At 43.0% G+C, this 24,560-nt stretch overlaps 1 protein-coding gene across 1 annotated transcript in view; it reads right to left on the bottom strand.

The window, feature by feature from the left end:
- Positions 1 to 410: 410 nt before the first annotated feature.
- The window catches only part of C6H2orf73 (chromosome 6 C2orf73 homolog), a 36,717-nt gene continuing 12,567 nt past the window's right edge, over positions 411 to 24,560 (bottom strand). The window contains exons 3-5 of the mRNA XM_057771722.1: positions 14,955 to 15,108; positions 1,294 to 1,406; positions 411 to 611 (exon numbers count right to left, since the gene is read on the bottom strand). Coding sequence (XP_057627705.1) covers positions 411 to 611; positions 1,294 to 1,406; positions 14,955 to 15,108 — 468 coding nt within the window. The remainder of the gene's footprint in view (positions 612 to 1,293; positions 1,407 to 14,954; positions 15,109 to 24,560) is intronic.

The following is a 24,560-nucleotide window of genomic DNA, read 5'->3' as shown; positions in this document are numbered from 1 at the left end:
ATGGAGTGAACTGTGTCTCTCCTTTGAGAGTCTGTTTTTCTGTTAAGTTGTTTTGTTTATAAAAGAGACAGACTGTTTCATAATCTATCACTCATTGGGGCCACGTAAAATTGGAGTGGACTATTTAATCTTTCCCCCTATTTATGTAAATTCTGTGTTCTGAGGTTACTGATCACAACAATGCCAGCGCCACGTGCCTACATGACATTGGGGAAATCTGCCTACATTCCAGAGATGACGCTTTTATCTGAATACCAGAATTTGTCCTCACTTACCCTGGCTTTATTAGTAGTGGGTTTAAGGGCCCGTGCCTGGTGAGAAGAGTTCGCCCTACAGTGCGCCGCAGTCCTCACCCACACCAGGCACTGGACCTGCCAGCCTGGGCTGCCTTCTGTTTCTCATAAGCTGATCTAAGTCTGCAGCAGTTCTTGGGAATTCTGCCAGCGTGGGCCTGGTGAGGTCATGCTGTCTCCTGACGAGTTTCCTTTTTCTGTTTTTGGGGGCTGTTCTGATGAACATGACCCTAGAGCGTTCGGTAATACCTCTGGTCCCTTGGGAACTATCGGCAGAGTCCGTGGCTTTATCTCTCTCTGCACAAAGGTTCCGTGTCTCTGGAAAGGAAAACAAAGGTGACATTATCCAGGGAAGTCTGAACTGGAGCCGCGTGTGTGGGGAGTTCAAGTCCTGGTTATGAAGGAACATCTTTATCTGCTTCTCCACTAACCGTCACTTCAGTCCAAAACCAAAGACACCACAGAAGTTTTGGTGAGCCTTGTAAACGGGGAAAATGACGGAGCACAGAAGTAAAAAGCAGACAGTCACCCAAGCGTCTGTGCTTTCTGATCACCACTACTTGTCCAAATGCAACTATTTGCGTGGAATTTTATTTTTTGCTTCATAGGTTGCTATGGCTGCAAATGAAACTATAATCAATCCATAGACTTGATGATTGTGTCCAAATGTCCGAATGGATTCCTTACAATGAACTATGAAAACAAACATCTGTATCGTTAGACTTTCCAGCAACAACTCTTCAATTCTGTCCTGCTTATGAGAACATCTAAAATTTTTATCAATATCACTTTAAACCAGTGCTCTCGGTAAATATACCAAAGGCCCCGTGGTTCCAAACCATGACACCATCCTTGTTCTTTACACGCCACGAGCTGAGTCTAACCTGCTGATGACTACGTTTGTTTAGATAAACGATTAGAAAGACAAATACGACTGAAAAGTTCTCCTGTATGTCTGTTCTATATCGTATTAAATGCTTAGTTCTGAGCATTGCCTCACCTTTCCCCGGATGGGCTCATTGGGACTTTTCCTGGAATCATATTGATGAATAAAGGAGATATATTCTACGAAATTGTTTTCATGTTCTGATGAACTCAGGCACGTAAGCGGAACTAGGAAAGATGAGAGGTATTTCAGTGAAATCAGTATGATAATTAGATCTGAATATGGAAACATAAATATTGTGATACTTATCCTTTATGAAACTGTCAAAAAATGCCAGGCATGTGGAAGACTCCTTCAGTCCTGGTGCTTGGGAGGCAAAGGCAAGCGGCCGCGCGAGTTTCAGGATAGCCTGCTCTACATAGGAGGTTCCAAGCAAAGGTCAACAGAAATTCCTTAAGTTATCTAACCATAGCTATAATAATATGGATTCAGAATTTATTCTGAATGAAAACATCTAAATAAAAAATTAGTTTCACACACGGAATTGATAAATTAAAAATATTTATTTTTATTTTACGTGGCTGAGCATTTTCCCTGCATGTGCGTGTATGCACACGTGTACCCGATTCTTTCAAAGGCTGGAGGAGGGTGTCAGATCTCCGAGGACTGGGGTTACGGAAGGTTGGGAGTCACTGCGCGCCGCTGAGAATAAAGCCCAGGTCATCTGGAAGAGCAGCAGGCAGCGCTCTTAACCACTACGCCGTTTCTTCAGCTCCTGTTAGAGAGGCTTTTAAACAGACACCAGTATGCCTTAGCGAGAACAAAGTTGTTTGCCAAGTTGTTTCTGACAACTAGGAAGGGTGTGAAAGATTTTACGTTGAATGTGTGGTCGTGGCTAAGTGATTACGATGATGCCCAAAGAATTCTGTGCTGATGCCACGGGGACACTCAGGATGGCTGGCATTGCTGAGCAGAAAGTCTTTACTCTTTAACCCAGTAACAGAGGTTCCACTCGTTTGCAATGTCCACCTGCTACTGACAATAAAAGAATTGATTGAATTCTGCCAAAGGAAATACTTTTGATTCTCTTTTTAACAAATACAGACATGGATGTAAGAATTTGCATATCCCGGCACATCTATGGGATAGTGCATAAGAAATTGTTTCTGGTGGCTACAGTAGGGAAGAATTGTGTGATTGAGGAAAGGTAGAGAGGGGTGGATTGAATTTTGATCATATATTTTATAGCCTTCAAATTATGCGCCTTATGTATATAAACCATTAAAGGGTAACAAAATATAATCTTTACAGCTCGTACTTGTACGCTGGAAGTGTGGAATAAGCTTTAATCGCAGCACCTAGGCAGGAGGAATACCACAAGTTTGAGGCCAGCCTGGGCTATATAATGAGTTGAAGGCCAACCTTGGATACTCAGTGAAACTCAGTCTCAAACAAAACAGAACTGGTTCCTCCCAGTGCGACAGACTGTGGCCTAACGTGGTGCAGCAACCTTTGGTGTGAACACCCAGGAGGCAGAGGCAGGTGTGTAGACCGGTGAATATGAGGCTAGCCTGGTCTACATGGCAAGTCCCAGGTTAGCAAGAGTGATATAATGAAAACCTGTCTAAAACAAGCGAATGAACATAGTCTAATTTGGGCGAATAAATAAGAATGGAGACTACATACATGATATAAGTGATAATATTTCCTTGATTTCTAATTAGCACCCAGTTTCCGAGGACCTGTGAGCACACCAAGAAGAGCAGGTGCCAGCAACATCAGAGCTGAAGCACTGAGGAAATCCCATAATTTATATTTTTCTTGCATATTGATAAAAGACTGTCTCCTTATGAATACCATGTTTTCACTATCCGAGCATCAGTGCTTTCACTAATCTCAGCAAGTGACAACTTCTTAGATAAAGCACAGCGCCTCTGCATCTTAGAATGAAATAGTGAGTTAGTGGAGAAGCCAGTGCACGAGCCGCGGCAGAGGACAGGCACGCCTTCAGATTCAGTCTCTACCACATATCCTGAGCGCGTGCAACTTGGGGGACAGCCCCCTTAGCTTTACTGAGGTTCACTTTCCTCTCTTCTAAAATGTACCTAATTTGTATCGTAGTTTCGTTTCTGTTACTCTGCTAAGATACCCTGAACAAAGCAAACTTGCTCAGTTTCCTGTCCCAGGTTACAGTCGGTCATCTCAGAGAGGTCGAGGTGGCGGTGAGGACGTAAGACTGGATCATCTCGCACCCCACAGCCAAGAGCAGAGAGAAATGGATTCCATCAGCTTCTGGCATTTAGCTCACACGTTTCACTCCTACACAGACCTTGACCCATGCCCGGGAGATGGTGCTCCCCACTATGGGCTGACTCCCACATTCACTAACTCAATCAAGATAATCCCACATTTTCTTTTTCTTTTCTTTTTCTTCTTCAAGGACTTGGTTTATTATTTTATAATTTTCTCATAAGAAAGTAAACCTCTGAATAATGTTCTCTACCTAATGTGGATTAAATATATGAATATAGACTTAGAAAACAGCATGGTTTAATTAGGTTTATAATTTATCTTTGGCGAAAAACATTCTACACACTTTTCCTTTCCCCGTTTTTTCTCCCTCACCTCCAGTTTCTAGTGTTTAGTGTAGCTTTGGAAGCCCATCGTAAATTCTGTGGAAAAGATACATTTTAAAAGTCTTGTGAAGGCTTGCTTCATTCTTTTTTAATTACATCTTTCACATTTTTATTAATTAATTAATTTTTCCCAGATAAATCAGTTTCCACTCCTTCCCTCTTTTCCTCCCAGTCCCCCTCTCCAACTTCCCCCCAACAAATCCCTTTCCTTTCCCTTCAGGAAAGTGCAGACCTTCCAAAACACACCAGTCAGCCATGGGATGTAAGTTACAGCGAGACTAGGCTCCCACTGCCTCTGCCAGGAGCCCCGCAGAGGACTAATACACACAACTGCAACACATGTGCAGAGGGCCCAGATCAGTCCCATGCAAGACTTTTGGCTGACTGTTCCATCTTCATGCGCCTCCATGAGTCCAGGTCAGTTGGCTCTGTGTATTTTTCCTGTGGTGTCCTTGACCTCTCTGGTTCCCGTAACTCCCCCCCCCCTTCCACAGGATTCCCACAGCTCTGCCTAGTGACTGACTGTGGGTCTCTGCATTTGTTTCCAGTACTTGCTAGGTGAAGCCTATCTGATGACAATTGGGCTAGGCAATAATCTATGAGTATAGCAGAATATTACCAGAACATCTCATTGACTATTTTCCCTCTTTTTTTCCAGTCATCTTTGGTTCTAGTCTATGAGCTGTCCACACTCTGGGTCCTGGTCTTTCAGGCAGTATCAGGAGGGGGTTCGCTCTCACGGTATGGGTCTCAAGTCATTGGTTGGCCACTCCCATAATTTCCAAGTCACCTTTACCCCAACATGTCTTGGAGGCAGGGCAAATTGTAGGTTAGAGGTCGTGTGAGTGGATTGTGTGGTTACAGGAGACGGCTGCTTCAGGCTCTGTGTCTCTGGCTGTTAGGAATCTCAGTTAGGGTCATCCTCAGATTCCTGGGAGTTTCCATTGCACTCGGTTTCTAGCTGACCCCAGAGATGCTCCCTCATTCCTGTTGTCTTTCCCAGCACTCTGTAGACCAGGCTGGCCTTGCACTCAGCGTTCTACCTACCTCTGCCTCCTGAGTGCTGGGCTTAAAAAGGTGTGTTCCACTGCCGCCCAGCTGTAAGTTAGCAGCTTTAACTTGACAACATTTCTTAATTCTATGGCTACTTATGAAACATCAGCAAATATTTTCCTCTTGGAAACACCATTCTTCTCAATAGAATTCATTTGAGTCATAAAATAAAACATAAAAACATCACAAATGTAAAAACTGTAGTTGTTGTGATATATTTTGGATGTTTTCATTTTGTTTTTATTTGTGTTTGTATATATGTGTGTGTTTGTGTATGTGTGTCAGTGTGTATATGTATGTGTGTGTTAGTGTGAGTGTATATGTGTGTGGTGTATGTATATATGTGTGTATGTATATGTGTGCAGGAGTGTGCATGTGTATATATGTGTGTACGTTTATATGTGTGTGAGTATGTATCTGTGTGTGTGTGTGTGTGACTTGGGGGGGGGCATATGTGTGCAGGTGCCTACAGAGGCCAGAGAAGGGTTTCAGGTTCCACATGTGCTGACATCACAGGTTGAGCCAGGGCTATGGATACAGAAGATGAACTCAGGTCCTTTGCCAGAGCAGTAAGTGCTTTTAATTGCTGAGTCATTTCGCCAGCTCCATGTAGTGGTTTGAATAAAATTATCCCCAATAGCCTCATATATTTGAATACTTGGTGGCCAGTTGGTGGAACTGTTTGGGAAGAATTAGGGGGTGTGGTCTTGTTGGAGGAGGTGTGTCACTGGGGGTTGGCTTTGAGTTTTCTGATGGAGGTGGTTCTTGTATTTTATCTGTTGCTTTCATTGGTTAAGTAATAAAGAAAACTGCCTTAGCCCATTTGATAGGCCAAACCTTAGGTGGGTGGAGTAAACAGACAGAATGCTGGGAGAAAGAAGCTGAGTCAGGAGTCGCCATGATTCTCCCACTCCAGACAGACGCAGGTTAAGATCCTTCCTGGTAAGCCAGCTCGTGGTACTACACAGAATATTAGAAATGGGTTAGATCAATATGTAAGAGCTAGCCAATAAGAGGCCGGAACTAATGGGCCAGGCAGTGATTAAAAGAATACAGTTTCCGTGTAATTATTTCGGGGCATAAGCTAGCCATGCGGGCGGGCGGCCGGGTGCCGGGGACGCAGCCCTGCCGCTCTTATTACAACAGAGTGGCACCCAACGTGCTAATGAACTCCACGTAAAACCTGAGAGGGCTTAAAAAGGACACAGAGAGAATTTAAGACAGCTTTTTGCTGTTTGTGGGTTGCATGCTGCAAAGAAATTGTCCTAACTCAGCAGCAGGAAAAAACTGGCTGTTTTAAAATGCCGGCTTTCTGGGCTGTGCCGCCATTGCAATCTCTGTTTGGCTCCTGCTGGAGACAGAGCTTTTGAATGGATCATTTGGAGTAAAGTGCTACGTCTTGCTTGATGGAAATGTGGACTGCTGTGTGCCTGGAACTGTGTGTGACTCAGGGGCACCAAATGGTTCTGATGCAGGAGCAGCTCAGCTCCGCCATGCTGATCTGTGCTGGTCTCAGGCAGGAACTACCGTAATTACCATAACAACAGGGCAGTTAAGGTTTAGACTGAGAAGGACATAGGTGGTACCGTATTACCTGTACATGGTGCAACTTAAGTTTTTAAGAAGTGCTTAATATTTTAAAAAATGCTCCTGGATAGTAAAAAAATTACAGATTCACAATAAAACAGATTCAGACATAAAAGACCACAGTGTTGGTGCCTGTACGTAGGCTTGAGAGAGAGAAAAAACAAATATAGAGAATAAAGTTAATGGTTTAAAAAAAAGGGTAAAGTCTTTAAAGAGACAGAGTACAGATAGTTGTAGATTAAAAGAAATAAAGAAAAATAAGCCACGTAAAAATGGAAAATTCACAGAGAGTCTGGATTCTTTGTATTATTGTGTTTTCTTTAAAATTTTTGACTGTAAAGGAGCTAAGTGCAAAGAGACATTTCATTATATGGGCTGCCAAGCTAAACCAAAATGGATACAAGGGTATTATGATTTCAGAATATGGGTCTAAGGATATGATGCTTTGGAGAGGGTCTTCTTTTGTTTTCACAGAGGATGCAACCCTGTGGATTTCTTCTATCCCAATATGGTATGATAGACCACGCCCTCCTGAAAGGTTGCTGTGAACACCTTCAGAAAATTACTTCACTCAACTGCCGACTGAGATGACCCTGACACACAGGTTACACCATGAAAGATCTGAATAACAGCGCCCCCATTCAGCAGGAAGCAGTTTGGAGAGAAAAACTGCGCCCATGTTCCCAAATATGGTTTATAAATGTTCTTTTACATTTAAAGGGGGATATGATATAGATATGAATAATTTGCATTGGTATGGATTTTAAGGTCAATTTTGTTATATGTATATGTATTTCTGATCTTGATTAAGGTATTGTGATTGTGTAGTTCATTTAAAAATGTAATGTATAATTAGGAAATATAGGTTGCTAATGGATAATCATAAATAATAATCAAGCTTGTAGTCATGTTAGTTAGATTTTCTAGATATATAGAGATATATTTCAATTAGGCATTCTTCATATCTTTCAAAGACTACAGAACATGGCATTTAAATGTTTTAATAACTTAGGACTGTTATAGTGAGATACGTCTGCTCCTGGCAGTACCAATCTACTTCAAGAAGAAGATGGGCATCGAAGAGGCTTCTTATGGAGTTGGTTAGCCATTTGGGCAAGAAACTACTCTTGCCTGGACTGATGCATAAACTGGACACAGAGAACCCACAGAGAGAGGACTGCTGAACTTGCCTAAAGGTGAGATGGTCTTTCGGGGTTCCTGACTCATAAAAGAGTCTGCAAGACATTCTGCAGGACACAGCAAAAAGTGACTGAACTGTCTTTGGAATTTCCTGCTTCATGGAAATGTCTGCTGAATACTATGGCCTGAAGGCTGAAGATGGATGCCCCAACGGTACAAAAGAACTTTGGGTGACTGTCCAGGCAGCGAGATGACTCTGTCATTTCTAGAGTTTTGGATCTCTTGTTTGCTTAGGTAATATTATATCCTTCTGGAGTCTTTGATGGAGTTGAAGAATGGTTAGTTATAGTTATAGTTTTCCTTAGTTATGATAAAAGATAAAATAGATATAAATATTGTAACTGTAATTCTTGCTTGATAACTGTTTTGCTATATGTAATCTTACTATGTTAAAGTGAAAGCCTTTCTTTTTTGTTTAAACAGAAAAAGGGGAAATGATGGAGGTGGTTCTTGTATTTTATCTGTTGCTTTCATTGGTTAAGTAATAAAGAAAACTGCCTTAGCCCATTTGATAGGCCAAACCTTAGGTGGGTGGAGTAAACAGACAGAATGCTGGGAGAAAGAAGCTGAGTCAGGAGTCGCCATGATTCTCCCACTCCAGACAGACGCAGGTTAAGATCCTTCCTGGTAAGCCAGCTCGTGGTACTACACAGAATATTAGAAATGGGTTAGATCAATATGTAAGAGCTAGCCAATAAGAGGCCGGAACTAATGGGCCAGGCAGTGATTAAAAGAATACAGTTTCCGTGTAATTATTTCGGGGCATAAGCTAGCCATACGGGCGGCCGGGTGCCGGGGACGCAGCCCTGCCGCTCTTATTACAACAGTTTTCAAAATCCCAAGTCATTTCCAGCTATCTCTCTCTCAGCCCTGTGGTGACTGTCTCAATGCGTAAGCTCCCCACTTCTGCGCCAGCACTATGCCTGCCTGCCTGCTGCCAGGCTCCCCACCATGGTGATCATGAGCATACCTTCTGAAACTAAGTCTAATTATTTTTTCCACAAGTTGCTTTGGTCATGATTTCTCTTCACAGCAACAGAGAAGAAACTAAGATGCTCCATATGCCAGATTTAAGATAATGAATGAATAAATAAATAAATAAATAAATAAATGCAGCAGAAAGCATACACTTTGGAGCGAAAGAAACAATAAAGTGAAACCTCTCTTAGGCAAGTAATTTTACCACTGGGTCTGAATCTGTAACTCAAAAGAACATTAAAATACAGAAAGTCAGAGGTTAGCAGTCAAGGGTTTATTTCAACCAAAAATGCCACCCTTCATCAATTCACCAATTAGGTCACCATTTCCAAATTATGAAGTTTTATGATACAAATCCAAAATATGACTGGATCTTACAGGGCCTCAGACAGGATGAAGCACGACCATTTGTGATCTAAGTGTGGGTGGCAGCCAGGAAGCTGTGTGGTAGTGGGAAGGGCACTTTCACTGTCAGCACAAGATAACATTGCTGAAATGCCAGAGATGAGGGAGGCGTAACGACGTGGGCTGAGGGAACAGAATGATGGGAAGTTGCTTCCCGCTGGCCTCAGTACATGCTAGCATAGTGTGTATGCTGTAAAAGACGGGCACACAGCTCAAGTTTTACATAGCCTGAAGTGGTACAGTAATTTTTTTCACTAATAACAAAGCACCTCCTGCATAGGAATTGTTTCAGGTCAGTGTTGGGGCTTTTTCTTTGTTAGTTTAAACTTGCATTCAGTTTATTGAGTAATATGTAGTATCCATCTAAGAAGGTATAGTCAATAGTTTAGCATTTGACTGTATATTCATTTGGTTATTCAAACTACTTATTGAGTTTGATCACCATGCTAGACCTTAGGATATAATAATGGACTTAGTAATGGGAAATATCAATCGAAGAGGGAGGGGGAGGGCAAGAGACAGGTAGATAGGTCAAAACACAGACAGAAAGACACACACACACACACACACACACAGAGGGAGGGAGGGAGAGAGAGAGAGAGAGAATATGCTAGGTTTTAAAAGCTAAGTTCCAACCCAGTACCTAACAGTACAATACAATAACTAAAGACTCACACACCCACCCTTTATTATTATTATTTTATACAAGCACTGCGGTAGAACTTCAAATGGTGTTTTACTTAGTTCTAGTGCCAATCCTACGATATCATCTAATGATAATGTTTTTGTTCCCTTAAGAGCCAAAGAGAGTTTTGTTTCTTTCTTGGAAGGTTCAATGCCTGATTCCACCAGAAAGTGTCCTAGTACCCATGCCATTTAAACCTGCTAGGGTATGATTTCCCCTGAGAATCTACAGGGACGAACTCGCTGAGCATGTACTAATGAGCCGGGGACTTCACATGGATCGTTTCTCAAATAGTCAGTTTTCTTGTTTTCGTATGGAAAGTTTGAGAATCTTCTCTTCATAATTTGTTTTGCTGTTGCATGATATGAGGATCTATGTTCTTTCCTTCAGATCCAGCTACACGCAGTGCACCCTTTCAATGCCTTTTATAGGGTGATTCCTTTACCATTTCAGAGGCTGAGCAGAGTGTTAGCTTTGAGCACGGACACTGCAACCAGCTACGGGCTGAGCCAATCATCTGCCTTCAGCAAGTTACTTAAACTCTGTGCTAGCTGAAGGTGCCACCCTGAAATCTGCTGCTCTAATGTAGTGATGATTGTTAATAGAGCCTGAAAACAGTAGATGGTATGGAAATCAGATTGGAGGTGTCAAGAAAGTTAAAAATGGAGCTGTCATATGACCCATCGGTACCACACTTGGGTACCCAGAGTTCTCTAAGTCAGCGCACCACAGAGACAGACATTCAAGTATCCGTGTTTATTGCTGCACATTCACAATAATCATGAAGGAATAGAACCTGTCTAGCTATCTACAGATGAGTGCATCATGAAGGTGTGGTGCATACCCACAAAGGAACATTATGCAGTCGTGAGGAAAACTGAAAGCATGACCTCTGCAGGAAAATGGATAGGACGGAAATTAAGTGGAGCAAGCAAAACTGAGAAAGACAAACAGCACACGCTTTCTTTCATGTGAGGATCCCACATTTAAAGTTCATGTGCATGAGCGAGAGACGATACGTATGTGTGGAGATCATAAGGTTAGAAAGGGGGGCGTGAAAGGAGAGCTCCTAAGGGAAGGGCGGGGAAGGTAACGGGAAGGTTGAAAGCAGAAAGTGGGGACTCTCTGGGAGAATGGGAACTGGGGGGGGGGGAGGACAGGAGGAGGGAGGGGAGTGAAGCAAACTGTTTGGACAAATGTACCATGAAACCTTCAGTGTTGTATGAGTGCATGCAAGGAAAACATTCTGAGCTTCCTTACACAGATTATTAAATATTTTCAGATCTAAAATGATTATACCTAAGAATGTCACGATAGTAAACTGAGTCACATTTTATTAAAACCATAATGCTAACAAGAATTAACAAAGGATTCCTTTTAGAGATCTTGAACACTCTGACTTCTGTGAGTTGGTCCGTCTAGATGAAGATACATAGATCAGCTGGATCGAAGATCACAGGATGAGAAAGTAGGAAACACTCATGTGCAGCACAAGATGAGATTCCAATTAAAAGAGGCCCTTTCTCCACCAGAAGCAAAGTCTCATCGCATCTCACTCCAGGGAGACGGGCCTGGAGAGCATCCGTACCTGACCTCCTCTACCAGTTACTAGCTTCTCCGCCCGGTGGGCTAACCTGAACCAAGTCCTTTGGAAGTCTTCACACCTGACAGCTCTGTCCAAATCAGGACACATAGGCTCAATTAAATGTTGCTGGATCTCCATTTCCTTATGAGACTCCTAGTTCCCCAAAACAAAACAAAACAACAACAAAATAAAAACAAAAACGTGCTTTTAAAAATGTGTGTGCTTTCCTCTTGTTGATCTTCATGTTAATTTAATTTTTAGGCCCAGCAAAAGTCCCTAAAAGGGTAAGGTAAACTTCTGCAATCTTATACTGTCTTATCTGAAAACTGAGAATGACAATTTTATTGCTACACCCTTGCAAACATAGAAGTGTTTCTCGACATTCCTAAGCTGTGACTGTTTAATACAGTTCCTCATGTTGTGGTGACCCCTCCCCCCCGACCATAAAATTATTTTCATTGCTACTTCATAACTGTAATTTTGTTACTGTTATAAATTGTAATGTAAATATCTGATATGTGACCCCTGTAAAAGGGTCTTTTGACCCCAAGAAGTTGTGACTCACAGGTTGAGAACGACTGCTTTATAGAGTTAATTTGAGAATAAAATCAGAGTTTATGTTTGGAAGTTCCATAAAGTACCTGACAAACAGTATGTTCTCAATAAATGCTATGTTTTATGTAGCAAGAGGAGCAGGCTGCATCCCACAGCCCGGTTAGCTTAACCCCCAAAATAACCACACAGAAATTATATTAATTAAATTACTGCCTGGCCCATTATCTCTAGCCTCTTCCTGGCTAACTCTCACATATTAGTTTAACCCATCTCCATTAATGTGTTTCACCACTTGACTGTGGCTTACTGGCATGAGTCTAACCAGCGTCTGTCTCGGGCAGGAGAACCATGGCATCTGTCTGTCTGTCCTTCTTCCCAGCATCCAGTTCTGTCTTCCCTGCTTATCTAAGGGCTGCCCTATCAAAAGGCCAAGGCAGTTCCTTTATTCAACCAATGAAAGCAGCACATAAACAAAGAACCTCCTATGCCGGTTAGTCGTTATTGCTCCTTCATTTTACTCCTTTCTGTGGTGATATTTTGTGTTCTAACAAATAAAGCTTGCCTGGAGATCAGAGTGCAGAGCTAGTCACTAGTTAACCATAGAGACCAGGCAGTGGTGGCACACACTCTTAATCCCAGCACCTGGGAGGAGGAAACAGGAAATGATATGGCTGGGAGGAGAGAGGAAGTTATAAAGCAGGACAGAAACAGGAGCTCGCCCCCTTTCTGGCTGAGAAGTTGGCGAGTTAAGAGGTGGCTGTGACTGGCTCCTTTGTCTCTCTGACCTTTCAGCCTTTGCTGCAATATTTGACTCTGGATTTTTATTACTAAGACTGATTAGAATTTGTGTTACATCTTTCAGAAAAGAGCACCAGAAAGGTTGAACTTTCTGATGGTCTCTCCTCCTGGTTTCTCTTCTGTCATACTTTTTAGATTTTTGTTTTGTTTTATGCTCTTGATGTTTCCTTGTCTTTATCCAGGGAAATTACCTTGGCATAATTCTGTGTTTTGGCTGTCCACTCATGATTAAGAATAGAAGGATCAGAATGATTTTCCAGTACACACAGTGTGATAGTTATTGTCTGGCTAAAAGTCTAGGCTCCAATAGTCTTCATTAATAAAAAAAGTTCTCTAGTACTTTTATGTATGTGTGTGCTTGTGTGCGTTTATGTGTAGCATGTGTATGAAGGAGCCTGCAGAGGCGAGAAGATGACATCAGACCCTCTGGAAATGGAGTTACAGGCGTGAACTGCCGTGTGAATGCTGGAAGCCAAGCTAGGGTTCTCTACAAGAGAAGGGAGTGCTCTTTAGTCGCTGAGCCAGCTCTCCAGCTCTTAGCAGTCCCTTCTTCCTTCTTTCCTTCCTTCCTTCCTTCCTTCCTTCCTTCCTTCCTTCCTTCCTTCCTTCCTTCCTTCCTTCCTCCTTTTCTTTCTTTCTTTCTTTCTTTCTTTCTTTCTTTCTTTCTTTCTTTCTTTCTTTCTTTCTTTCTTTCTTTATTAATTTTGAGGTGGAATCTCAACTGTAAGTTTCAGTTGGCCAAGAGCTTGCTGTACTGAGCAGGCTGGACTTAAATTCACAGAGACCCACCTGCCTCCAACTTCTGAGTCCTGGGATTAGAGGTGTGTGCCATATGCCTGGCTCTTTAGTAGTTAACGTTAAGACAGGGTAGAAGCTGCTGTGACGAAAGCCTGACTTGGAGTGATGCTCTCCTGCTTTCTTGGTTCTTGTCCTCTCCTGTGTCTGCTGACATGCCGGAGGTTCCATCTCCAGATGCTTCTTTGTCTTTGACCCATCAGTAGGCTTCCATTCTCTCTCCCACACACTCCATAAAAATTTCCTTCCATTCACTTTATCCTTATTTCTCTGCTATTTCATAGTCTTAGGAGGCAGAAAATGGAACTGTCTGTACTCACTCTAAATCATGAGTCAGAAGCAGAAAATTTCTTTCTAAAGGAGAGGCCATGGTCAGAGATGACTAGTTAGCCCTTTACACGAACCCCTACCCTGGAGCTAGGAATTATGCATGATACATACGATCATTTTCTACTTTTTAACGCTGTGTAGCTAACCTATGTATTTTCAGCTAAACAGACCAAATCACAGAGGTCAGAGCATTAAAGATCTTTAAAAGGAATCCTTTGTTGACTCTTACTAGCATTATGGTTTTAACAAGAAGTGACTTGGTTTGCTATAGTGATCGACAAATAAATCATTTTAGATCTAAAAATGTTTAATAATCTGTAATGGTATTTCCAACGTTATGTATTTTAAGCACCGATCATGACATGATCTAAAAATAAGAATGAGATGATTAAAAAAAAAAACCAGGGAAATATGCTTTGGAAATCATTATGCTTATTTTTAGAATAAGGATATTCTACAGGTTAATTTTTTATTTAATTTTTAAATTCACACTTCATAAAATTTAATAGACTATTTCTTCTTTTGTAAGCACTATCTACAGAGATCAATAACAATTAGCATCTTGTTTTTTTGTTGTTGTTGCTGCTGGGTCGAAATGCTCTGATATAAAGCAACTTAAGAGAAAGAGGATTCATTTGGTTTATAGCTCCAGAGAATGAGGCCACTGTGGCAGGGAAGGCATCGTGGCAGATGTTTGAAGTTGGCCAGCCACACTGCATTGATGGTCAGGATTTGGAGAGAGAACAGGAAGTTGGGTTGGACTACCCTAAGGGGTGGGGCCTCCACATTCTGAAGGCTTTACAGAGACATCACTGGCTGGAGATCTGTTCAGACACACCAGCTTAGGAGGGACATTCCACACCCATCATCAGCACCCCTCAGATCATACTCTGAGATTCTGCCATTTAGGGTTAGGTGTTATTTCAATAGTTACAGCTTTTAGAATTTGGTGGCAAAACTGGGCAGAGTGTTCCAGAGTTTCTGACTTGGAACCTGGTGTGACTAATGTCCGTCCAGTGTCTGGAGACGTGGGGTCCCCTGGGAGGGACTAAGAGCCTTTCCCGGGCTCTCTTGGCTGTCCATGTATCTTGAACTCCTGTAGAGAGATCATTTTCTCAGGAGGCGCCCAACACATCTTAATAAAAAGTTTTACCATGGCTGTCCTTACCTATCCCACAAGAAGGCTTTTGCATCCGGCTGTGTTTGACTGGCAAAACCAGCGGGCAAGCTGGCGTTTGAAAATCACTTCTCTGGGTGCTCTTGGTGTCGTAAGGTGGCTGGGAGACAGGTTCTTTCGCTTCACTGTGGAACCACCATTTTCTCTTCACAGAAAAAAAAGGGGGGGGGGAAACGCATATCAAATGATGATGAAGATTTTCGTCTGATGCTTGAAGTCTATGAATATCCAGTTATTTATTGTAACAAGGTATTAGTCTAGAATGAAAAGATTATTCACTTTCTCTGTGCAGGGTGTATGTGAAAGTCTGTATGTGTGCGTGTGCATGCATGTGGAGCACATGACATGGGTGTCTTCTTGAGTTGCACCCCCATTTTGTTTACTGAGACAGGGTCTATTTGAACCTGGAGCTCACTAATTCTGCTGTGCGGGTGGCTAGTGAGCTCCAGGGATCTGCCCGTCCTTTCCCATGTCTTTCCCGTCCTTGCCCCCCACTGCTGGGATTACAGGCATGCCCATCTTGGGGATCCAAGTTCATCGTACCACAGCAAGCACTCTACTAAGACTGTCTCCAGGGATTCCTAAATACAGAAGTTAATATTTTCACAAGGGTACGAGCTTGGAAATGGTATCTAAAAACAGTCACATATTTTAACTGAAATATATCTGCTCAATTACTACACTACCTTCTAGTAATAAAGTCATAACAATTAATACAGTAGTTATATTTCTTTTTATTTCTTATATTTATGTTTTATGTATAGACTACACACACATATGTTAAACAAGATCTAATCTAAAAATTATGTACTATTCTAATGTATTGTCTAAATGATAATTTGCAAAGTTGTTAGTCCATAATCCACCCCACATAGTGGAATACATGTTAAATCCTACAAGACTATATAATGTTAAACATATATGAAAGTGGATCATGGAATTTTTGTTATGATTATTGTAGGATGTTCATCCTACTTCACAGCTCTCTTCTATTTCATGTCACAATTCTGAACACAGCTCACCTGGATTTATAATTCATAAACCTGTAGTTTTGTACAAAAAAAAAAAAAACCTGCCCTAAGGGAAACGATCACCAATGTTACTGAAATGTTAGTACTAACCGCTGCATAGAAGAGAGAACTGATGGGTTCCTAGCATCCGGGACCATTCAACCCTCAGAAACTGAGAGCACAATGAACTGTTAGTCCCCTCTGACGAAAACACTAAAACTGATTTCCTCCTTGCTTCCATTTCAGTTTTCAAATAAAGGACATTGAGACTATAATTCGTGATTCTAGAGAAGCTAAATAAGAAGGTGAACCCAAAGAAAAACATATAAGCATCCTCCTGAATATTAACCTTCATCAGGCGATGAAAGAAGACAGAGACAGAGACCAACATTGGAGCACTGGACTGAAGTCTCACGATCCAAAGGAGGAACAGAAGGAGAGAGAGCACGAGCAAGGAACTCAGGACCGCGAGGGGTGCACCCACACACTGAGGCAATGGGGATGTTCTATCAGGAACTCACCAAGGCCAGCTGCCCGGGGTCTGAAAAAGCATGGGACAAAACCGGACTCGCTGAACATAGCAGACAATGAGGACTACTGAGAACTGAAGAACAATGGCAATGGGTTCTTGATCCTATTGCACGTAATGGCTTTGTGGGAGCCTAGGTAGTTTGGATGCTCACCTTAATAGACCTGGATGGAGGTGGGTGGTCCTTGGACCTCCCACAGGGCAGGGAAACCTGATTGCTCTTTGGGCTGAGGAGGGAGGAAGACTTGATTGGGGGGGGATGGGAGGTGGTGGCGGGGAAGAGGCAGAAATCTTTAATAATTTAATTAATTAATTAATTAATAAAAAAAAAGAAAACACTAAAACTGCTCGATGGAGGAAGAGAGGCCTTGAAGGCAACCCCATGCCTGGAAGTTTGGGATCTGATTAGGGGTCAATGTAATCTTAGGTTTAAGAATTAAATGTTGAACTGTTGAGAGGGCTCAGCAGGCGAGAACACTTGCCATGGGTGGCAGTGGTGGTGCTGTTTGGGAAGCTTTTGGAGGGGCTGCCTTGCTGGAGGCGCCTTTGAGTTTAAAGCCTCGCTTCCTGTTTGCTTTCTCTGCTTTGCTCTTGTCTTTGGGGATGTGGGCTCTCAACTTCAGTCCTACCCGTTGCTGTCCTGCTTCCTGGCTCACAACAGGCTCTTATCGCTCTGGAACCATAAGCCAAAACAAAACAAAGCAAAAACAAAAACAACAACAACAAAAAAAACCTCAAAACAGAAAACAACCCACACAAAACAAACAAACAACACACACTGGTTCATAAGTCACTTTTGGTTGTGATTTGTCACAGCGACAGAAACCAAGCCACCCTGGTAGGCTGAGTTTGACCCCCAGAACCCACAGTGGAGGGATTGAACTGGCCCTCTGACCTCACATGTGCGCTGGGCCATACCAACCTGTTCACACATCCAAATAACGAAGATAAATGTCTTTAAAAATCAGCTATGAAATTATAGTAAAAATGTCTACCATATGGTTTAAGAGGAATGAATATGTGATTACAATAATTAGCTCTGACAATCAAGCCTCCCCCCATACAAAAGGAGAGGCATTCCTAGGCCCATCCCATGTAGCTGCACAGGAGTCCACTCTCGAATCAGTTTAGCTTCTAAAAAGACAAGCATGTATGTAAGAAGAGCATATTCAGGGTAACATCTAATGGGGTCAACTTGACAGACACTGTTCAGAGTTTAGAAATAGAGTAAAATTGTGAAAATGCCAAAGACAACAAGAATATTATTTTGGGGGGATGGGAAGCAAGCAGTAAGGAAGTACAACAATGTGGCAGGGAACACTGTTGTGACCGGAGTCAGAGCTACGAGCTCCAGGTGGTTTGGTTAGGAGACGTTCTTAGACCGGGAAAGATAAGGTGCACATCTACCAGGGGATCCAGAGCAGAACAGGACCCACAGGAAGCAGATCTCCGTTTCTTAAATCGGGACCAGTTTTGGGCAAGCAGCTTGCAGCCAAGAGTGATGAAATGGTGGACAACTGTCAACATGTTTCACAGAAACTAGGGGCCTAGGAAAATCAGGACAATAGGCTGAAACTGACTCACGTCAATATTTCCAGGATGAGCTGAAACATGGAGTTTGAAGTTAAGACTACTTAGTGTAGACCTCAAGAAAACTCTAGAACAGATTACAAACAGATGGTGTCTGCTCACTATCTGGTTTTTTTAAAAATAGTCATTTGGTCTCTGATTTCCTGCTTTCTCCTCCATCCCATAATTATGACACTTGTTATGCCCAAATTCTAGAATTGATATGCCTTATTTTATAGACTTTCAGCACAGTTCTGAGGCGGGCTCATCCCTTTACAGATGAGAAAGGACAGAGAAGTTAAGAAGCCCCTCCAGGTACAGCAGTAGTCAGAAGATGTCAGGTGATTAGTACGTGCCCTCAGTTCTGAGTTCTGAGCTATTCCCAACATGTGGAAGGTACGTGCCCTCAGTTCTGAGCTCTGAGCTATCCCCAACATGTGGAAAGCTAAGGCAGATAAACCCAGGTTACCCACATCATCTCAAAGCACTAAGGGTCTTAGTCTGTGTAGCTGGACCACCATGGATGGGGTACTTTATAATGTAGGTACGTTTATTGGCTTTCAGTTCTGGAGCCTAAGAAGTACAAGAAAGCAGCCAGGTGAAAGAGAGGCTGAGAAGACTAGTGTTGCCCTTCATGACAGAACAGAGTCTACCCATGGAGACCTTGGAGCCTAGCCTTTGAGGCTAGCGTTGCCCTTCATGACAGAACAGAGTCTACCCATGGAGACCTTGGAGCCTAGCCTTTGAGGCTAGCGTTGCCCTTCATAACAGAACAGAGTCTACCCATGGAGACCTTGGAGCCTAGCCTTTGAGGCTAGCGTTGCCCTTCACGACAGAACAGAGTCTACCCATGGAGACCTTGGAGCTTAGCCTTTGAGGCTAGTGTTGTCCTTCATGACAGAACAGAGTCTACCCATGGAGACCTTGGAGCCTAGCCTTTGAGGCTAGCATTGCCCTTCATGACAGAACAGAGTCTACCCATGGAGACCTTGGAGCCTAGGTCTCACCTTCAGCCTTGACCGTGACATTTAAATTTCTGCACACATTTTAGAAGAGACATACTTTGAAACTATAACTGTAACTACCCCGAGGAAGTTTTCTTATAAAAAGATCATAAGACAGATACTTATATCATCTACTTTGGGTGAGCAGAAACTTATTTTTCTAGTACTCAGGTAACTGGAAAATTGACTTTGGGCAAAGGAACCATTAGGGCATTTCTGGACCTCCATGTTTATCCCTAGAACATAATGCAAGCAGAGATTTTGAGTTCACCTTCAAGTAAAATTCTTTAAGAATTTTATCAAAACCATCTAATTTCACAGATATAAAGGAAATAATGAAACTTTTTCTAATGTCTGATTGGTAAATGAAGACTCTAGTTGGAGTGCTTTCAAGATGGTTGGACACTAGATGCAGCTTCTCTTCAGGGGAACCTTTTTTCCTTTACTTTCCTGTTTTGGACCCTCTTCCCCATACCTGCAAAGCATGGTCATGAGAACATGTATGCCCCTATGCATGTGCGCATGCCTCTTGATTGCGGTGTTTTCTCACAAGACGCTATGAGATTAACGAAATAGAGGCTCCCTGCCATCTTACCTCATTCTCAGGCAAAAGGTTAATCGAAAACGTCAGTGCTGCGCGCCCACTCTAACGTTGCACTGATTGGCTTTGGCAATTATTTTATGGTAAAATAAACCTACCTGGGAAATGTTGCAGTGTGTGATCGCTTTGTCTAGGCTTTGGAGGGCAGGCTAGGTTTTACAGATTGTAAAGTGGGCACTGCCTAAGAGAGTTGTTCCTCATTTGAAGCTTTGAGCTCTAACAGGAAGTTAAAAAGATAGTCTAAGGCCTATCTCTCTTAAGCCCCAGGATGCTAGTATCTGGGGTTCCATTTTGGGGAAATACCGACATATTCTTGATGGTAAAGATCTCTACAACCTTCTGACCCTGGAAAAATTTGATTGTTGCCATCTGGATCCAATGGTCACATTTAGAAGTCAGCTCAAGAAGATTACTATCAGAAAATAATATATATTATATATATGTTAATATATTATATAGTATCTGCAAGCTTTCAGATATGTTTTTGTAAACATTGCTATCTTCCATTCCCTTGGTAAATCATGGGATATTCCTCAGACAATAAGTGGTAAACACAAGAAGAACATTCTAAAGAAACTAGTTCAGTGAATGCAAGAGGTTGTAGGCCTAGAATCATATTTGCAGTCGTGGCTGCCTGGCTAAGACCACAGATGGTGACAGAGCCAGGTAGCCAGGTTGTTGTGATATACAACTTTAATCCCAACACTCGGGAGGCAGAGCAGATCTCTGTGAGTTCATGGCCAGCCAGAGCTACACAGTAATTTCCTGTCCGAAACAACAAAACCACTTCCACCACCTCCATCACCACCACCACTGTCACCATCACAACCACCACCATCACCACTATTACCACCACCACTGCCGCCACCATTGCCACCACTGTCATCACCGCCACCACCACCACCACCACCACCACCACCATCATCACTGCCATCACCACCACCATCACCACCACCACCACCACCACCATCACCACCACCATCACTGCCATCACCACCACCATCACCACCACCACCACCATCACCACCACCACCACCACTATCACCACCACCACCATCACCACCACCACCATCACCACCACCACCATCACCACCACCATCACCACCACCACCACCACCATCACCATCACCACTACTGTCATCACCACCATCACCACCACCACCATCACCACCGCCACCACCACCACCACCACCACCATCATCACTGCCATCACCACCACCATCACCACCACCACCACCACCACCATCACCACCACCATCACTGCCATCACCACCACCATCACCACCACCACCACCACCATCACCACCACCACCACCACTATCACCACCACCACCATCACCACCACCATCACTGCCATCACCACCACCATCACCATCACCACTACTGTCATCACCACCACCACCACTACCACCATCACCACCACTACCATCATATTCTGAGAATTCTTAAGGATATGGATTTCTGACAAAACCTTACAGAGACTATGGAATTTAATTATAAAACTCTGTGTCTTTAAAAATATAAGTTTTATCACAAACACTAGGCAGCCAAGGTCATAGGAGTCACAATCTTCTCAAACAGCAGATACCAGGGAGGTGGGAAAACAGCTTTTTAAAAGCAACTCTTAATGTCTCCTGTAACAGTCACTTCTAAGCTGTGTTCTGTAGAACGCCAGTTCTCTGGTGTGTTTATTAATAGGCGTTACACAGAAGGAGTTCCCGTAGATAAAACTATCTGGGAAAGGGTGAGCATTTTCAAGCAGATTCAAAAACGCTTATCACAGGATTTCTCAGACCTTTTATTTACTAGTGAGAACTATGACTCTCTGAAGAGGGTATTAAAAATAAACCTTTGACTTCACTTTGGAAAAGTATTTTTCTTTTCAAGCAAGAACTAGTGTTCTGAAAACTACCCTTTGGGGAACAGCAAGCCAGGGCAGTCTGCCTGAAAGTGCCAATGTTTAGAAATTAAAAATAGAGTTTTCCCGTTGTTAGACTAGCTTTAAAGAAAAAGCAAAACAAACAACAGCAGCAAACCAGTTTCCCTCCTCCTAGCACCCATAAGTTTATGTCTTTAGGTAGAAATTACACACACACACACATATAAACCAATAAAACTAAATGCCAGGTGTAGTAACACACAGCTGTAATCACAGCACTCAGGAGTCTGAGGCAGGAGGATTTCAGGTTCAATGCTTGGGCTATCTACATAGGGAGACACTACCCTACATCAGGGTCCTACCAAACCAACCAGCCAAATATATAATCAAGCAGTCAGTGCTGAGGTCTGAGTGTTCTACCATACCATTAGATAGCAGTTAAAATACTCAGGCAGGTTGATTTTATTTTAAAGTCAGCATTACTATATTTTAATCGCACTACATTTTAGAAGAAATGTCATCTTGAATGAAAGAGCGAAGTTTACATACTTGTGAAATAAAAGAGTCTTCTGTAAGTTCTTGGAAATCGGGGCATTCGCAAGTTTATTGTTGCTCTTGTTTTTGTTTTGAAACATGAACATCCCTTGCCTGTGTAGCCAATCCCTCTTTACCTGTGATGCCTCTCTCTCTGTGCTTGGCTCCATTTCAGACTCGCTTTGCCCGGTTCCTACCAGTAGCACCAACAAACGGCGACTCTACTACACTTGCCAGCTATCTGTGCCGATGCCCACCCTAACATCTGTGGGGTTCTCCACAGTACCTGCAGGCTAGAATAAATTATTTGAGATTTGTTTTTCAGGCTTCTCTTTTTCTTTCTATTTTCTGACCCAGCTTTGTTCCCTTGGTGTCTGCACTGTGTGTGTGTGTGGGGGGGGGGGGGGGTGAGTTAGATTCAACTCTGAGCTAGCACTCAGTCCCTGCTAACATAAGAACAGTAGATGGCCTCAGTATGGAGGGTCCTCCAGACAGTTTCCATTTACATATGATGTAGGAGCAGAGCTCCACCTAGCCGGGGAGGAGGAAGACATGGAGCAAGGCGAGGTGTCTGAGACCACTCAGATGGCACACTTCCTTCCACAAATAGCCTGCTGGAAAACACACACATGGGAAAGTGCAGTATTCTCACTCAGCAGTGGAGACGATGAACTTCTGTGACTCCACACTGCTAGGGCTCCTACGGCAGAACGCAGCTGTCGGTAGAATACAGTCGGCCCCGCAGTCCCGGGATTGTGCAGATCAGACTCTGCTACTAAGAACAGTTACTTAGTCCAGGATTCCTTTCTGTATCATGGATGGTCTATATGGTGGCCACTTCCTCACTAAAAACCTTCTTGAGACTTTTTCTGATCACCTTTTAAAAACACAGCTCTGGACCAGCAAGATGGCTCAGCAGGTAAAGGCACCTGCCACTAAGTCTGACGACCTGAGGTTGCTCCCATAGGACTCAATGGAAGAAGAAAACAGACTCTTGTAAGTCAGAGAGAGAGAGAGAGAGAGAGAGAGAGAGAGAGAGAGAGAGAGAGAGAGAGAGAGAATGAAAAGAGAAACAACTGAAAAACTGAAATTCTCCCGCCAGCAGGCCTTCTGTCTCTCTTGTCAGCCCAGGCCACCCAGCATCCTAGTTAGTTTATTGTGGCTCATTCCTCCATTAGAGTATAAGCAGCCCAAGGTCAGGGCGTTTCCCCCATTTATTTGGCTCACTGCTGAATCCCCAGCATCTAGAAAGGGGCTTAACCAAAGTACCAACTTTAACTGCTGTGTAGTAGTTTCCTCACAGATTCAAACATTCCATCCTATAGAAAGCTCTTTAAATGGGAAGATAAGTAACTCAAAATGGCTTCAGAAAGTCTCTGAAACTGACAGCATTGACTAGGTCCCTCCCTAGTGTAAGTAATAAACCAAGAGTAAGTAATAAAGACAGCTAAAAGTCCTCTCAGAAGGAAGGAAACTGATTTGGAAAAAAAAAAAGACTCAGACCAGACCAGTTGCCTGGAGGAAGCAGAAACCAGCCGAGCTGCCTGGAAGAGGGTTAGACCAGAGTCACCTGGACAGGCCTCTCTCCAACCTGCTAAGCTGCCTGCAGGCTACACACTGTGCTCCAGGTTTCCCGGCTTTGGGAGCTGTGAGCCATACTGGGGTGGACCCTACAGATGAAGCTGCCTTTGGGTCATTTCTGCTCCAGGAAATAACCCATCACCTACACTCCTGGAAGCAAACCCAGTAAACCGCATTGGTTCCCTAAGTCAGACCTTGGTGGTGTCTGCACTTTGGTCTGTCACGGGTTCCCTGTCCGGGGCCAGAAGATGTGTGTCTGTGTGTCATTTCACAACAAATCTTCACAAAATCCCTCTGAGAGATTGATGTGGGAGTCCCCTCTGTATGCTGTAAATACCATTGGTTAATAAAGAAACTGTGTTGCCCTGTGATAGGGCAAAAGAGTAGAGCTAGGCAGGGAAAACTAAACTGTATGCTGGGAAAAAGGAGGTGGAGAGAGGGAGAAGCCATGGAGCCACTGCCAGAGACAGACATGTTTGCAGGTAGGCCACAAACCTCGTGATAAAATCTAAAATACTGGAAATGGGTTAATATTAGATGTAAGAACTAGCTAGCAATACGCTTAGTGATTGGCCAAGCAGTGATTTAAATAATATAGTTTTTGTGTGATTATTTCGGGAGTCTGGGCGGCCGGGAAAACAAAGAAGCGGCCTCCTACTAGAAGAGAGAGTTGCTATCTTTGCTCTACAGATAAGGAAGTCGGAGCTCATTTGCCCAGAGTTGGAAAGCACAGAGTGGCAGAGAGAGGGTGGATGAGCGAGAACAGAGTGTGCGGACAAACTGGAACTGATTTTTTTTTTGTTGTTGTTGTCTGGGATGATTTTTTTTAAAGCCACAAACTGTACATGGTGGGTAACATGTCTTACACATTAGAGTGGGTGGGATCTACA

This window comes from Chionomys nivalis, chromosome 6 (genome assembly GCF_950005125.1).
Source record: "Chionomys nivalis chromosome 6, mChiNiv1.1, whole genome shotgun sequence".
NCBI lineage: Eukaryota > Metazoa > Chordata > Mammalia > Rodentia > Cricetidae > Chionomys > Chionomys nivalis.
This window is presented reverse-complemented; position numbering and strand designations above follow the sequence as displayed.